The following is a 16603-nucleotide window of genomic DNA, read 5'->3' as shown; positions in this document are numbered from 1 at the left end:
ACCAGAAAAGAAAAACCCCCTTCGTTGGGACTTTGTAGGCAACAACCACACATACATAGATTAGATAAATATATTTATTGTGTATACATAAAATCATTCGATCATAAAATGATCATTTGTTTAAAAAGACATATCAAAACATATTACAAAAATGAAAAAGAAACACGAAAAAAACACGCAACAGGTTACATGAAAAATTGTTACTCTCCGGTACAAAGTGGTCTCCGGTACCCGACGCGTTTCTGGTTCAAGCACCTTCGTCAGGGGTATTTGGTAAGAGTATGGTTTTGTCTTACATGCAATGTTCCATCACGCAACTTGAACAGATAAACGAGGCACTGCCAGTGTGGGTGCCGATAGGTGCCCACCAAGAACACCAGTATCACACATAGGTACCCACCAAGAACACCAGTATCACACATAGGTACCCTCCAAGAACACCAGTATCACACAGAAGTATTAGAAAGAAAAGCTCGCCTATTTAGTTTGATTGGTGATCACAGGAAATCATATGTAGCAGATTGCCAACTGCAAGGTCTGTAGATATAGGGGTTGACGCTATCCGAAGCCTCAATATGGCTTCTTATCCAGGTATAGCACCCTCTAAGTCATGTAACATTGAACCTCCATATATAAAGGGAAACCTCCGTCTAAGCTTCACCCCGCTCTGCAGTGTGGCACCAGGGATCACCTCCTTTCTCTTCTGTGGGTAAACTGCGTGGGGTAGGTATGGTAATTAAAATAAACTACATATTTCAAAGCGACACAGTGTTTTAAAAAGTACATTTCACCCTTGACTGCATAGTGCATTTTGCTGCAAAGGTAAACTAACTTTTTAATGGCAGTGTCTTCCTTCCTGTCGCTCCAGCCTCCCTCTGGTTGTAGAATTGGGGCAGATCTGCAGGGGGTGGGGGGTTGTTTCTGCAGACCTACTCACTGGTTGGCTGCCTCTTGTTGTGCCCTGTTCATTTCATTTTATTTGTCACAGCAACAGGAGGTATAAATGAAGTAAACTTCATAGGAAGGTCTAAGTCCACACAATACACAAAGAGAAAATGATGACATGCCAATGCAGCATTAGCAGCCATTGGTCATCAAAGGCACCTACAGCTTGAACATTTATAATCTAGGTCTGTTGTTTGTGTGCAATTCATGTTCCTCATCTTAAAATAAAAATTTGGCGGCAGCCGCTGCATTATTCACTTTCCAGAAATCTGCCATGGTGGAAAAATTCCATTTTTAATGGAATTACTAACATTTGAAAATGGAACACAGCACAAAGGCCCCCTTGTCTGCCGATAGCTGTGTATGAGTAAACATGACCCAACATGCCATTTGGTCACTGGGACGGAGACAAAATTAATTAGCGAAAATCTAATAAAGTTGTGTGTTATGCCTCTTTTTCTGAGAAGTCACAATGGATAAAGTCCAGTGTACCTTCATAATTGACATTTACTGAACAGTTGCAGTAAATCTACATGGAGGAAGAGCAATAGGCTCTTTAATGAGCTAATGCAAGGAACAAAGCCCGGTAATCTCTAGCAACCAATCAGGGTGCAGTTTACTGTCATAAAATTGGTTACTGACATAGTTCTGATTGGTTGCTGTGCTTTGATAAGAGGATCAAATAGGCACCCTGCCTCGCTAAGCAGAAATTACAGCCTGCATGGGCAAACAGCAAAAATGGCTGCTCAAATATACACTGTATCACCAAAAGTATTGGGACGTCTGCCTTTACACGCACATGAACTTTAATGGCATCCCAGTCTTAGTCCGTAGGGTTCAATATTGAGTTGGCCCACCCTTTGCAGCTATAACAGCTTCAACTCTTCTGGAAAGGCTGTCCACAAGGTTTAGGAGTGTGTCTATGGGAATGTTTGACCATTCCTCCAGAAGAGCATTTGTGAGGTCAGACACTGATGTGGATAAAAAGGCCTGGCTAGCAGCCTCCACTCTAATTCATCCCAAAGATGTTCTATCAGGTTGAGGTCAGGACTCTGTGCAGTTCCCCAAAATTGCTTTTCCGTGTCTTTATGGACCTTGCTTTGTGTAATGGTTCGCAGTCATGTTGGAACAGGAAGGGGCCATCCCCAAACTGTTCCCACAAAGTTGGGAGCATGAAATTGTCCAAAATGTCTTGGTATGCTGATGCCTTAAGGGTTCCCTTCACTGGAACTAAGGGGGCCAAGCCCAACGCCTGAAAAACAACCCCACACCATACTCCCCCCTCCACTAAATGATTTGGTGTACAAAGCAAGGTCCAAAAAGTCCTTGGATCTTGACCTCAACCCGATAGAACACTTTGAGATGAATTACAGTGGAGTGAAGACTGCGAGCCAGGCCTTCTTGTCCACATCAGTGCTTGACCTCACAAATGCTCTTCTGGAAGAATGGTCAGACATTCCCATAGAAACACTCCTAAACCTTGTGGACAGCCTTCCCAGAAGAATTGAAGCTGTCATAGCTGCAAAGGGTGGGCCAACTCATTATTGAACCCTACGGACCACGACTGAGATGCTGTTAAAATTCATGTGAAAAGGCAGGTGTCCCAATATTTTTGGTAATATAGTGTATATATTTGTATATATGAAGGCGAGCTAGGGACCTTAGATTGTAAGCTCCTTGAGGGAAGGGACTGATGTGAATATATACAGTTCTGTGTAAATTGACGGGGCTATATAAGTACCTATAATAAATAAAAAAACTAAAATAAAATAATTTGTAGCCATTTTTCCATTTTCATTCATTTATTTATTTTCCTTAGGTTTGATTTTGAGTGTCTGGAGAATAATGTAGAAAACAATGTTGACAAGTCAAAACATTGGAGCCGGTCTATTGAGGACTTACATAGAGGTGGTAACCTACCTTCTCCTGTTGGGAATAGTATTACTCGGTCAGGCAGACATTCTACCTTAAGGTAAGTTATTTGAGTTAATTCTTTATGTATATATGAGATGTTACATGTTTTTCACTGTGGTGGGCTGGATTTGAGAAAAATACCCATTTGCGCCCAATTTCTACAACAAACGTGGGCAGGATAACTGCAAGAATGTCTGTCTGCATTATTCAGTGTCCCTGAGTAGAGCATCTGTTCATGAAACGTGGATACAACCAGAATCCATTGTATCTAAGATTGTTGAGGGGTAATGAAGACAAGAAGAACTAAGTAATAAAATACTCTCTTAGCAGGTACAGACCACAAATCAATAGATTGTACAGCTCTCTGTATGTAGAATTTGCTTTATAACCAAAATTTGTTAAAATCAAGCAAATCCTTTTAATACATAATGGGGTTGATTTACTTAAAGCAAATAGACTGTGCACTTTAGAAAGTGCAGTTGCTCCAGAGTTTAGTAAATGAGCAGAAGTTCTGCTGACTTCCATCATCCAATCATGACAGAAAAAAAGAGAATTTTGGTCATCGGGACTTTCACTATATAGAGTAGGCACATAGGATATAAAGCACAGTATTACTTGTATGAGTTTATTACATAATATCCGACAAAAAAGGGGGGGTTTTGGACTTTAAAAGAGAGATGTATACCAAAAAGCAGTCATTGCAAAGAACATTTTACTACACCTTGTGAGATCATATACAGCATACTCAATGACAAAAATTGCTTACACAAAATCATAGCAAGCAAGGCATGCTAAAAACCACATATACATATTGACGCCATGGTACTTTGGCATATCATGGGGTGAAGACAAGTCCTACACAACATAGGCCACTGGAAGGGCTGGATGGTGTTTAAAAGTCTTGAATGAAACAATGTAAAATACAAATAAAGTCATCTGTATGGACATCATGCATCTATGTAGGCCTGATATGTTTCATTGGGGTATACTAACTCCTCAGGGGAGAATGCAATGGTGATCTACAAAGAGACATAACCATATGGTATAATATTGTAGCTAAATAATAGGGGTAAGTATGGGGGGTAAGGAACAGAATGGGCATCCCTATAAATACTCACGTCAACTGCATAGATGTGAACAGAGGATCGGAGCTGCTCGAGATGCCTACAGGACAGTGATGGTGAACCTTGACACCCCAGATGTTTTGGAACTATATTTTCCCATGATGCTCATGCACTCTGCACTGGAGTGGAGCATCATGGGAAATGTAGTTCCAAAACATCTGGGGTGCCACGGTTCGCCATCACTGCTATAGGACATGAGAGGGGATCAGCAGTAACAACCCAGCCATGGTTCTAACTCCTCTCTACTCTGTCTTAAGCTAAAAAGAAGCTTTGGCTGGAGTCTCCCTTTAAATGTATTATTTTTTTGCTCGTCATAAACTCCTAACTTACATTCTGCAAGACTTGTGAGCACAAACTATTTGAAGAGACAGCACGTGCAAATAAGCCTCCATTACTAGTGTACATTGCAGCGTAAGTGTAAAATCAATAGAGCTGTCGGAGGGTTTGCTGATGTATGGAAACCATGTATTGACTAGGAATGGCTTGACTTCTATAAACTGCAGTGCAGCAGAGATCACATGATGATTAACAGGGATAGTTTAAAGTGCAGTCACAACAGATGTTAGACACTTATTATATGGATTGTCTGCTGCTTTGATTTTAGAGAGAAAATGTCACTAACTAAATCATATATTTACGGCGCAAGGTTTATTAGCGTTCTTCCAAGTATTTCCATTATAGCTTTCCCAGCATTCAGTGCTAGATGCTCATTGATTAGGTGATGTCTGTTACATTTTTCTTAACAGTATGCAGTGGACAAGAACTAATTTGCAGGATACAGTTAAAACCCTAAAATTTTCCTATCTCTTTCAAACTCTACCCATTCATATACCCCCAGAATTCTTTAAACAGGCTAATAAGATGGTAACTGAATTCATTTGGGCCCATAAAAGGCCCAGAATTTAATGCCGTTTAATGACAATGCCTAAACAATATGGGGGGGGGTTAGCGGTACCAGATATGCAGAAATATTATCAGGCGGCTCATATGGCACGACTAGTAGACTGGTGTAGGCATGCAAGCTCTAAAATATGGCCAAAGATCGAGCAATCACAGTGTGAGGTCCCATTGCGTCGTGCAGTTTGGTGCTTTGGAGACCTGAGTTTAGTTCTCAAAAAGCACCCAACCTTGGGCTCTACCCTGCGTATTTGCTCCCGAATATGTTCCACCACTTTATTATCATCTGTCAACTCCCCCCTATACCCTATTGTAGGGAATCCTCATTTCCCTCCGGGACTACAGGAGGGACCCTTCAGGAAACTTTCAGACTCGCAATGTTTTCAGGCCTCGCATTTTATACAAATAGCGACTGGGACATGGCCCTCATTTCCTGAACTAACATCATCCAACGACCGTTTCTGTCTTGATTTCTGGAGTGAAGCTCAGTTGCGACATTTCCTTAACACTCTCCCAGCTCCGGACAGATTTCAACGAACATTGACACCCTTAGAACAACTATGTGAGGAGACGGTACCTTGTTCTCACTTAATCCCGCAAATGTATGCACTACTGGTTGCCCCCCAAGAGGATTATGTCCCTCCATATATAAGGAAGTGGGAAATGACATTAGACAGGACGTTCACCCAGGCACAACATAGGCAGATAGTAAATCTTGCGTTGAAATCTTTAATATCCGCAAGAATCCAAGAAACTAATTTTAAAATAATGACAAGATGGTACCGTACACCCTCATTACTTAATAAATTCTTTCCGGAGATCCCGGACAAATGTTGGAGGTGTCAGGAGGAAAGAAGGACTCTACTCCAAGTTCTTTGGTCCTGCCCAAAACTGGAGCACTTCTGGAGGGAGATACGGCGGATAGCACAGACATTTACTGAGTATAACCTCCCAGAAGATCCAGCCCTATTTTTGTTACATGTCTCAAACATACCGGGGAAAACATATAGTAAATTAATTTTGCGCCATCTAATTAACGCTGCTAGATCATGTATCGTACGGCAGTGGAGAAATATGAGCCCTCCCACAATTCTTACATGGGTCACACGAATTGAAGAGGTTAATAGGTTCGAGGATTTGTTATTATCGGCTCAAAATCGAAAGGAGACATATTTAGAAACTTGGGGCCAATAGAATACATTTAAATTCTCGGAGGAAGAGAGTTCCCTCTTTGCTCCTGAGAGTATTTGAAAAAGAGAGGAGGGGGGGGAGGGCTTGGGGTGCCCTTACTTCCGTGGATGATGGTATAGTGAACTTGCCTATCAGTGTTTTTTTTTTTCTTCTCTCTTTGTATTTTTTTTTCAGGAATTCTTTCCCTCATGGGGCTTCTTACTTTCTCATTTTGCCTCTTCAGATATGTAGAGGTTTTTCTTCTTAGTAAAGTATGTTGTCAGGGCATACAAGAGAAGCAGGTCTAACGGAAGATAGAATGGGGACTATCTCAAATAACTAGTTATTGTTTTTTCTGTGGATGTATTTAAGATAGGAGAAATGATATTAATTGGATTTTGAATGGATTCGTTGGAGCTCATATGATTGATGGATTAATGAAATTGTTTATTGTTTAATTGTATGTATGACAACTAAAATAAAGAAATTTAAATGATAAAAAAAAAAAACCCTGAAAGAGAAGAAGGTATTTCTGGGTAATGGTTTCATGACAGGTATGAGTGCCTGCACTTCCCAACCCATCTATGGAGTTTTAAAGCATCTTATGGCCCTACTGAACAGAAACACCAACCTTCCTTGACCTTGGTGAGGGGATATTTTGGTTAGTATTTGAAGTGCCACAGTAGGGACTTCACTGGTGTTCAGATGGGGTGCAGCAGGCTAAAAAATATGTCTATGGGTCATTGTTTTGGTTCAGCAAAAGCCTTGTGATCTTTTTAAAAACTCGGTGTTTGAGGCATTAAAGTGTTACTAAACCCACAACAGAGAAATCAGTCTGTATATGCAATAAAGCATGCTTGTTATACTCACTATGGAACATAAACGGTTAATCCTCTGCATTGTGTAGAAAGGTTCTTTGATCCTGTCTTCTCTGATCCTCCCCTTCTTCCACAGTACCCAATCCATCTGCTGATAGTACAGGTTCTTGGGGGTGCTCTTCACATGCTAAGTTTGGTGTAAATTGCTAGAGTTTCTTTTTCTGGGAGAGTGCTCGTGATCAGCACAGGGCCAACCAGCACTGTCCAGACAGAAAGCCAGGGGTCATGCAGCCTCATAGGACAGTCAGAGGAGAATGAAAACTCCTCCTACAAGCTTTAAAGTGGTTTTGAAGGCAGAAGGTTTTTTTCTGTGTGCAGCAGCCCCCCCTAATTCTTACCTGAGCCCCATCTCGATCCAGCGATGTTGCATGGGAGACTTGGCTGTCCGGGACTCTCCCTCCTAAATTGGATGAGACACAGTAGCGAGCGCCATTGGCTCCCGCTGCTGTAATTTAAAGTCAATGAGCCGATGAGGAGAGAGAGGGGGCGGGGCTGAGTCGCAGCTCCATGTCTGAATGGACACACAGAGCAGCGGCTTACTGTGGGGGCACTCGGCAGGAGGGAGGGGCCAGGAGTGTCAGCGAGGGACCCAAGAAGAGGAGGATCGGGACTGCTCTGTGCAAAATCACTGCACAGAGCAGGTAAGTATAACATGTTTGGTTTTTTTTGTTTTTTTACAAAACAAGACTTTAATATCACTTTAACCAACACTCAACCAGACACTGATAAAAGTCACAAGACTGCTATATGCTGCTGATGAGTAAAGGTATTTAGCCGTTTAGATTTACTAAAATAATTTCCATGTTCTGTGTACTGTGGGAGACCAGATATAGTGAATGCAGGGTCCTGGGTTTAGTAACGCTTTAACTTAAAAAGAAAAATCATGAATCAATATGAAGGGGGCACATGACTATAAAGACATGGACAAGTTGTTTCTTATTTTAGGCTTTAGAGACCTGTCATGTAAACCTTCTGTTATCTATCCAGAAGTCCTCTCTCCTTTTTATTTGCTCATGGCTCATGGTACTTGTACTTTAGTTAACAACAAAAGTGTTAGTTTATGAGTTTATGAGATCACAGTTTTCGGACAAATTAAGAGCAGTTGTAAAATTCTCATGGTCAACATGCCCTTGGCCATCCAAAGTCTTGATGAGAGGTGGCATGCAGGGCCGGCGTCAGCATACGGCAGCTTAGGCAGCCACCTTAGAGCGCCAAGATGAAGGGAGGTACAATCCAAATCCCCAGCAACTTGATGGTTTTTCGGATTTTGAAAATATCTGTCTTCAGCTAGAAGAGACAAAATAGCACGAATCAATAAAATAAGAACAGTCTTGCACATCCCTACACCGGAAAATGCACCTTCGCCTGTGTAGACAAAAATCCTTGCACTGGCCCTGGTGGCATGGTCACACATAAGGCTTCTAGGCTTTTTCTTGCTGGAGAACAGCAAAGGATAGGCTCTAAATACTTATAAACCTGTGTCTGAACAAAAAAATAGGTTCTCCAAACCAAAAGAGTACCCCTAATTTTGAGGAGCCACTCCACCTACTGCTGTTTCAAGGACAACCAGCATCAGGACCAGCTGAACCCTGCTGTAGTTTTTAGTTACCAGCCTGTTGTGGACCTCCATACGTTGTAGCATATATCCCAACTTTCTGGGATAAGAATAAGGGGGCATATCCCAGGTTATGCTGACTAGAGTTGGACGAAAAGTTCAAGCCGAGCAAAAGTTCGGCTCGAACATTGCCTGTTCGAACACCTAAAATTGCGGGGAGCTCAGTGGGATGTTCGCCCGTCGAGGGCTCCACAATGCAGTGAATAGTGCATTCTAAGCCCTGATTAGGCAAAGCTTTGCCCAATCAGGACACAGTGAATAGCTGGTTGTTAAGGAGTGGAGTGGGAGGCCAGCCGCTACGACCTTAACAACGGATGAGTCATCAGCTGTCAACAGGCTTCCCCGCTGACAGCTGAATGAAAAAAAAACCATTGCCAGCAATATAAAAAAGTGAGAAAAAATGGCATGAAGGTCAAGCTCTCAACGTGGGGGGGTGCTTTGGGGCAGGGGGGCTCTACCCTCCACCTCAAAGCACCTGGGGACAAGGGCATCTTCCCGACAACCCTGGGCGGTGGTTGTGGGGGTCTGCAGTTAGGGGGCTTATCAGAATATGGAAGCCCCCTTTAACAAGGGTGCCCCCAGATCCTGCCCCCCCACCATGTCAATGAGTATTGTACCCCTACCCATTGTCAAAAATAAATAAAGACAGGAGGCAGTTTTTGACAATTTCTTTATTAAAAAAATAAAAAAACAATGTCCCCCGATGTATATCCATCGTCAATCACGACGCCCACTGCAACGCCAGACCAGAAAAAAAGAAAAAAAAACGCTCCACCCCTAGCAAAGGCTAACCACCGAATGCCTGCTCTGCCGTTTGACAGTTCTTAAATAGGTAGTCGGCGGGGGCAACGCCCCCTTGTGATGTCACCGGCCCAACATGCATATCAGCTGGCTTTTCAAACTAAAGAATGCAACATTTTAGAGTTTGGATAAAAGATGTAGGGCACTAAAACACTTTTGGAAGTTAAATTGGAAGAAAACCCCAACTATAACTATTCTTAAACATGTTCCCACCCCAACAAACTTCGGAAACAGAAACCAGATTGTTAATATCTCTTTCATTAGAAACTATAGAAAAGATTTTAATTAGACTGGAGCTCCTCTTTGCTTGAACTTTCGAAAAACAAAACCTCCCCAGCCCCAGTGTTCCATTGCCCTGCGGCCAATCTGAAGATCCATACGTCTTTTATATAACTGCTGTTGTTGCTTTTCTTTTAATAAAAAAACATGTTAGCTTCCACCCGTATTGACAGATGGAGGCACGTGACTTTGGTGTTTAGTCTAGGAGAAATAAATGTTCTGTTTAAATAAGGAGCATATTCCTTCTGGGTGAAAAGGCATCGCTCTATGGGGACGCGCTGCATTATGAAGTTACCACCTCAAACTTCTGTGTATACTCCGTTGCCATGTTGATGCATGCAATCTCTGATGCCACAAATTATATTATCTGTCCCCAGTGGGCTGCTTTTCTACTCTTTTTACACGGCATTTTCTTCAGCTTAACGAAAAATGTATTAACCCTTTCAGAAGTGATTTTTTTTTTTAGGCTATTAAGGTCAGTTGACTTATTTGTCTATTTGCTGTTGCTAATTCATTATGTATATAAGCAGGGAGGCAATGTTTCCATAACTGAGCAGAATTTATTAACCATCGCTTTATCTCTACCAACAGTCATCAACAGTTGAGAATTATTGCTACTGGCTCCCAATCAGCTAACAGTCATTATCGGATCTATTTATTTAAAATTTACTGTGGGTATACCTCAGCATTCACACAACCGTCACAAATAATCCCTTTACTGTATTTAATATGTATATTTTCTATCACTGTCAGCTCCATCTAGTGGCCATAATGCAGTGTTTTCCCTTATTGACTCATTTTAGGAAAATACTGCATGATGGCCACTGGATGGGGCTGACTATCATTGGAAATACACATATTGAACACAAGGGGGTCAATTTACTAAAACTGGAGAGTGCAAAATCTGGTGGAGCTGTGCATGGTAGCCAATCAGCTTATAACTTTAGCTTGTTCAATTAAGCTTTGATAAAAAAAAAAAAAACTGGAAGCTGATCGGTTTCTATGCAGAGCTGCACCAGATTTTGCACTCTCCAGCTTTAGTAAATCAACCCCATTATGTGTATGATTTGTGACAGCAGGTGGTGGAATGCTGAGACTTTTGGACAGTGAATTTTATTATGATTATACCCCTTAAAGAGGAATTCCAGGTATGGATATTTTATACATAGTTACATAGTCCAGCTTGGAGCAATATAGCTATGTACTGTATATACTATATGTGACTGATGCCCCTGGAAGCTGAAAATTACTCTACTAGGCACCGCTACTCCAGTGTTCTTCACTAGGTTCTGCAATCTGAAAGCAGGAGGTCAGCCACTTACCACAGATGCCATTTCTCTGAATGAAGGAAAAGCATTCTCTGATTGGACGAGGTGGAGAGGCAGGGCAGTGATTTTTTGCTCTCCACCTCATCTTATCAGAGATTGATTGGCATTTATTCAGAAAATCCATGGCATTCTTTGATTGGCACCCCTGCCAAGCCATCTGTCCAGTGCACCCCCTGCATTCAGAATGCAGCTCAGTGCAAGTCTTGAAAGTAGAAATCACTGGATAAAGCAGTGTCTACTTCAGTGATTTTCAGCTCCTAGGGGCATGGGCTGGACCAATGCAACTATGTACAAATTATTCATACCTGGAATTCATCTTTTATACATACACTATTATATTACCAAAAGTATTGTGACACCTGCCTTTACACGCACATGAACTTGGCATCCCAGTCTTGGTCTGTAGGGTTCAATATTGAGTTGGCCCACCCTTTGCAGCTCTAACAGCTTCAACTCTTCTGGGAAGGCTGTCCACAAGGTTTAGGAATGTGTCTATGGGAATGGTTGACCGTTCTTCCAGAAGTGCATTTGTGAGGTCAGGCACTGATGTTGGACAAATGGTAATGTGTCCTTCGCGCCACTAAGGGTAGTGAATGATGCGACGAGAAGGACTGTCTTGCAGTCTTCGCTCTAATTCATTCCAAAAGTGTTCTATCAGGGTGAGGTCAGGAATCTGTGTAAGTCACGTACCTCCACCCCAAACTCGCTCATCCATGTCTTTATGGACCTTGCTTTGTTTACTGGTGTCCAGTCATGTTGAAACAGGATGAGCTCATCCCCAAACTCTTCCTACAAAGTTGGTAGCATGAAATTGTCCAAAATGTCTTGGTGTGCCGATGCCTTTATGCCGCGTACACACGGTCGGATTTTCCGACGGAAAATGTTGGATGTGAGCTTGTTGTCAGAAAGTCCAACCGTGTGTATGCTCCATCGAACATTTGTTGTCGGACTTTCCGCCACCAAATAATTGCTAGCAAGTTCTCAAATTTTCCGCCAATAAAACTTTGTTTGAGCCAACAACCTTCGAACAAAAATCCACGGTTTTGTTGGCGGAAAGTCCAATCGTGTGTACGGGGCATAAGGGTTACCTTCACTGGAACTAAGGGGCCAAGCCCAACCCCTGGAGAACAACCCCACACCATAATCCCCCCTCCACCAAATAATTTGGACCAATGCACAAAGCAAGGTCCATAAAGACATGGATGAGCGAGTTTGGGGTGGAGGAACTTGACTGGCCTGCACCTCAACCCGATAGAACACCTTTGGAATGAATTGGAGCGAAGTCTGTGAGCCAGGCCTTCTCATCCAATATCAGTGCCTGACCTCACAAATATGCTTCTGGAAGAATGGTCAAACATTCCCATAGACACACTCCTAAACCTTGTGGACAGCCTTCCCAGAAGAGTTGAAGCTGTTATAGGTGCAAAGGGTGGGCCAACTCAATATTGAACCCTACGGACTAAGACTGGAATGCCATTAAAGCTTATGAGCGTATAAAGGCAGGTGTCCCAATACTTTTGGTAACGTAGTGTACATGTAAATGATGAATTCCAGGTATGAATAATTTCTCTCTGTCTATGGTTGGCTTTATGTGGTTGCAGCTTGTGTTTACTCCTAGCACCGAAACATAATATTCTGCTCATTGCTTAGTTTCCAACCTCCTTTCATTTCTCTCCATAATGAAGGAAGTGTGGCTCCTGTATATAGAATACAAAATATATATACATTTTTTGGTGAAGGATTAATGGGGTCCATCCCACCTTCACACAGAAGACTTATTAGAATGTATAATTCAGCAGTCCATTTGAGCTGAGATATATTTAAGAAATGGAACCTCATTTATCAAACACATCAGCAGTTTCCCTTGGGGAGATATAGCTGGATGAAATGTATGTGTTGGCAGATGTACACTTTCCTGTGTGGGGATATACGGCAGTCTACAGGGCAGATTTATAGATATTAACCAGTTCCCCGATCAGAGGATGTGAATGAGCCCAGGTCACACCACTAACCTGATAGCTGATTTTTTTTTTTTGCCATACAAATAAGAGGGCACTAAAAACGTTCAACTCCAGCCAAGATTTATTGCAATGACAGCACGCTGCGCCCTCCCGCCCAAAGCTGATGCTTCTAACATGTTTCAACCCCTGCAGGGCTTAAAGTAGAACTATAGGCACTTTTTTTTTTTAATTTTGGAAAGAGCAAGGAAGGGTTATAACCCCTGTCATATTTATTTTTGCCATCTGTGTCCCATTGCGGAGATTTCCCTTCATTTCCTGTCCCATAGCCAAACAGGAATTGAGAGGAAATCCCTGCAAATTAATGTAATTCCTTGCGGACCACCAGGTCACCAGAAATAGTGTCCCCATTGGAACATTTCCCCTCTATTACTTTTCTGAGGACAACCCAAAATTTGGGGATTTTCTTTTACTTTCACTGATAATGGTAAACAGGACAAATAGAGAGGGTGAATCTCCCTAATGGGGACACAGACAGCAAAAAAATTGACAGGTGTTCTAATCTCTCTCTACTCCATCCAAAACTAACAAAAAAAGTTTTGCCTTTAGTTATACTTTAATCATGGGGAACCATGATCCCTACGATTAAGTCCTGCTGTGGATGTAACATGTTGGGGGCATGGTTTTGAGTGGGAGTGAGCGATTTGCTATCATTGCAATAATCCATGGCTAGAGTTGCACGTCTTTAGTGTGCGGCCTGTTACTTGGATGGTGGACTACAGTTGAGCCAGGGTGGACTCCAGGACATTGGCACCCAGATGATAGCAGGGAACCGAGGAGGACATAGGCTGGCCTGTTAGCAGTGAAAGGGGTTGGGTGCATAATTTTTCTAGTTACAGTGGAACCTTGGATTATGAGCCTAATCCATTCCAGGAGAATGCTTGTAATCCAAAGCACTCGCATATCAAAGTGAGTTTCCCCATAGAAGTCAATGGAAACTAAGATAATTTGTTCCGCACTGACTTCTATTACATGCAATACCGCATGTGGCCAGAGGTGGGGGGCGCCGGAGAGCCTTCAATACTCAGAACGGGTGAACTCGGAAAGGCTTGGAAACACTCAGGAACAGAGTATTTTCGAGTGTTTCTGAGTATTTCCGAGTCGTTCCGAGTATTTCCGAACGGCTCCAAACCGTTCTGAGTGTCCCCGGTGCCCCCGCACCTCTGGCCAAATGTGGGACTGCACCGCCAATTAGCTTGAATTCTGCTTGTTTTGCGAGACAACACTTGCAAACCGAGTCAGAATTAAAAAAAAAAAGTTGCTCATCTTTCAAAACGCTTGTTAACCGCGTTACTTGTAAACGAAGGTTCCACTGTATAATGTAGTTAATAGAGGGTACACCTTTGATTGTTTCCTATGATGCAGTGCAGAGGCGGCTTTATGCTTTCTGAGGCCTTAGGCAAAAATGCTGCAAATCAGATGTTTGGCATGCTTAAGTGAGATAGGGCTCTTAACGCTGCCTGAGCACAGCAGCATTAAGGTCCCCTGTCCCTCAAAACTGGGGTAATGCATGTAGTGCTAACTCTGAAGGAGCCACTTGGTAATTTTAGGTTCCCTGTTCTTTGCTTCCACTCCAAGAGCACCATCTGACCCTCTGACACACCTGGTTGATTGAATCACTAAAGACACACATAGCAACACCGGCATATAGTACCTTTCACCTTACTGTAGGATATAGGCAATAAACGAGTACACACCTGCTTAGTGGTAAACCCTAGTTGACTATAATTAAGAACTTGCATAAATGACAAAGTGCAGCTCACTAAGCAGATTAGAACTGTCCTCAGGTAATAAAGGTAAACAAATAGATCTATAAAAACAGCTCTATAGCAATAGCATAAAAATCAATACGAGAACAGGTAAATCAGTGTTTGGCAACACAACGGTTCTCTAAACGTGGCTAAAGGATTAGCCGTTTCCTAGTGGTTTTCGAGTGCACTCGAAGAAATGAGAGAAGGTGGGGTTCCCCTTTAAATGGCTACCACAAACTGGGCCCTGCGCAGGGCTGGTGCAAGGATTTTTTTCTAGTTATCTCCGGTCCAGGAAGTGACGTCGGACATGATACTTCCCAGGCTGTGTACAGGAGGGAGGCTGAGTGGACAAAGGTCTACTGAGCTCCCGCTACCCTTCCCAGTGCCACCAGCCATGACAGCATTGGGCCCGCAGGTGGGACAGTGGTGCCCAGTAAACATGGTGGGGGGGAGCGCACATTGCAGCAGTGGTGGAAGTGATAGGTGGCTTCACAGCCGCTTGTAATGCTTCTACATGAAAGGCGACAGTAGGCTTTACTAAAGTACACACACTCCTAGCTGCTATAGCGGCTGGGAGTGAGGAAAAAAAAACAAAACACGTGCAGCACTGTAAAAATCAGAATCTTCAGCAAGTGGCTGGGGATTCGGATTTTACCACCCCCCTATCCTGGCGCCCTGAGGTGACTGCTTAAGCCACCTTATGGTAGTGCCGGCCATAGCCCTGGGGCCGCTACAGTTATAGGGCAGTCTTTAGTCCTAAATCTTCATCTCTAATCATTGGTGCACGTTGCAGCTGTGAATGGGGCCTGCAGGCAGTATTAGAGCCAAGGAATAACAAGGTGGGCAGTTCCTATGGATGGCAGTATATAATGGCCGACCAGCCCTCTCACCAGACCTGAGGATCCAGCAACAACGGTTCCTCTGATCAGGAGTTAGCTCACTCTGTGTTGGCCATGGCAACTCCACTAGGTATATCTGTATTATGGAAATTATTCTGTTCCTTTCTTCACCAGGGATGGTGCTAGGCTGTGTGGCTTTCCCTCTGGTGGCTCAGTACAGCAGGGTTCTCTCTATCTCTGACAAAGTTCTACCAGCACAATACTCTCCCTCTGAGTCCTGGGTGCTTTTCCCCAATAGCTCTCCATGGCTCTTGGCTCTCCCTCCTCTTCAGCTGGGCATGCTGGGGGCTGCAATTTCTTCCCTTAGGGTTGCAATGTCCAGCCGTCGGGACTACATGTTCCACAATCCTCCTCTCCTTTTTTTTTTCCCCTGGCCAATAAGAAGGAGGGGGAAGAAACATAGCCAGCGCAGAGTGGAGGAGAGGGGGGAAGGGCCCGCAGCTGCTCTGATCTCCTGCTGTTCTGCTACCTCCCGCTGACAGGAGGAGGGAGGGGGAATGGTCAGGAAACAGAGAGCCCTCGAGTCTTTCAGCGGTGGCTCGAGCAGGGGGGTGAAGGAGGTCTTCTTCTTGGACCTAATCCTGTCATTTGCTGGTAGGGAGATCAAGAGATCAAGATCTACGGCACCCGCTACGTGCATTAGGTGGGCGCAAGGCCCCTGTGAGCGTGAGGCCTAAGGTGACCACCTTATTTGCCTAATAAGAGCCGCCTCTGCTGCAGTGTTCATAACCTAATCATTTAAATCGCATATATACATTAACATGTTCATCTTATATAAAAGATTTTCAGTCTTTGTAAATCTGCAGTCTTTATTCAAAGAATATCCAGTGATCCTGCCATGAAGGTTCTTGTTTATGCATGTCTTGTTATAGGGTGACATCTGTCTCTGTTGTGCTCCTACATTGTCACCGTCTCACATGCATCCCTGGTAGAGACTACAAGTGGCGGTACCTACAGCTATGGTTTGCAGCTATGGTCCACTGC

General features: G+C 43.3%; 1 protein-coding gene across 8 annotated transcripts in view; it reads left to right on the top strand.

Annotated features, from left to right (window-relative positions):
* The window catches only part of FMNL2 (formin like 2), a 342363-nt gene that overhangs the window by 219175 nt on the left and 106585 nt on the right, over positions 1-16603 (top strand). For all 8 annotated transcript variants that reach the window (XM_073634147.1, XM_073634145.1, XM_073634151.1 and 5 more), the window contains exon 6: positions 2765-2917. In XM_073634147.1, the coding sequence (XP_073490248.1) occupies positions 2765-2917 (153 nt within the window). The remainder of the gene's footprint in view (positions 1-2764; positions 2918-16603) is intronic.

This window comes from Aquarana catesbeiana, linkage group LG06 (assembly GCF_042186555.1).
Source record: "Aquarana catesbeiana isolate 2022-GZ linkage group LG06, ASM4218655v1, whole genome shotgun sequence".
NCBI classification, from domain to species: Eukaryota; Metazoa; Chordata; class Amphibia; order Anura; family Ranidae; genus Aquarana; species Aquarana catesbeiana.
The sequence above is the reverse complement of the archived record's forward strand: the minus strand, read 5'-3'. Positions and strand labels throughout refer to the sequence as shown.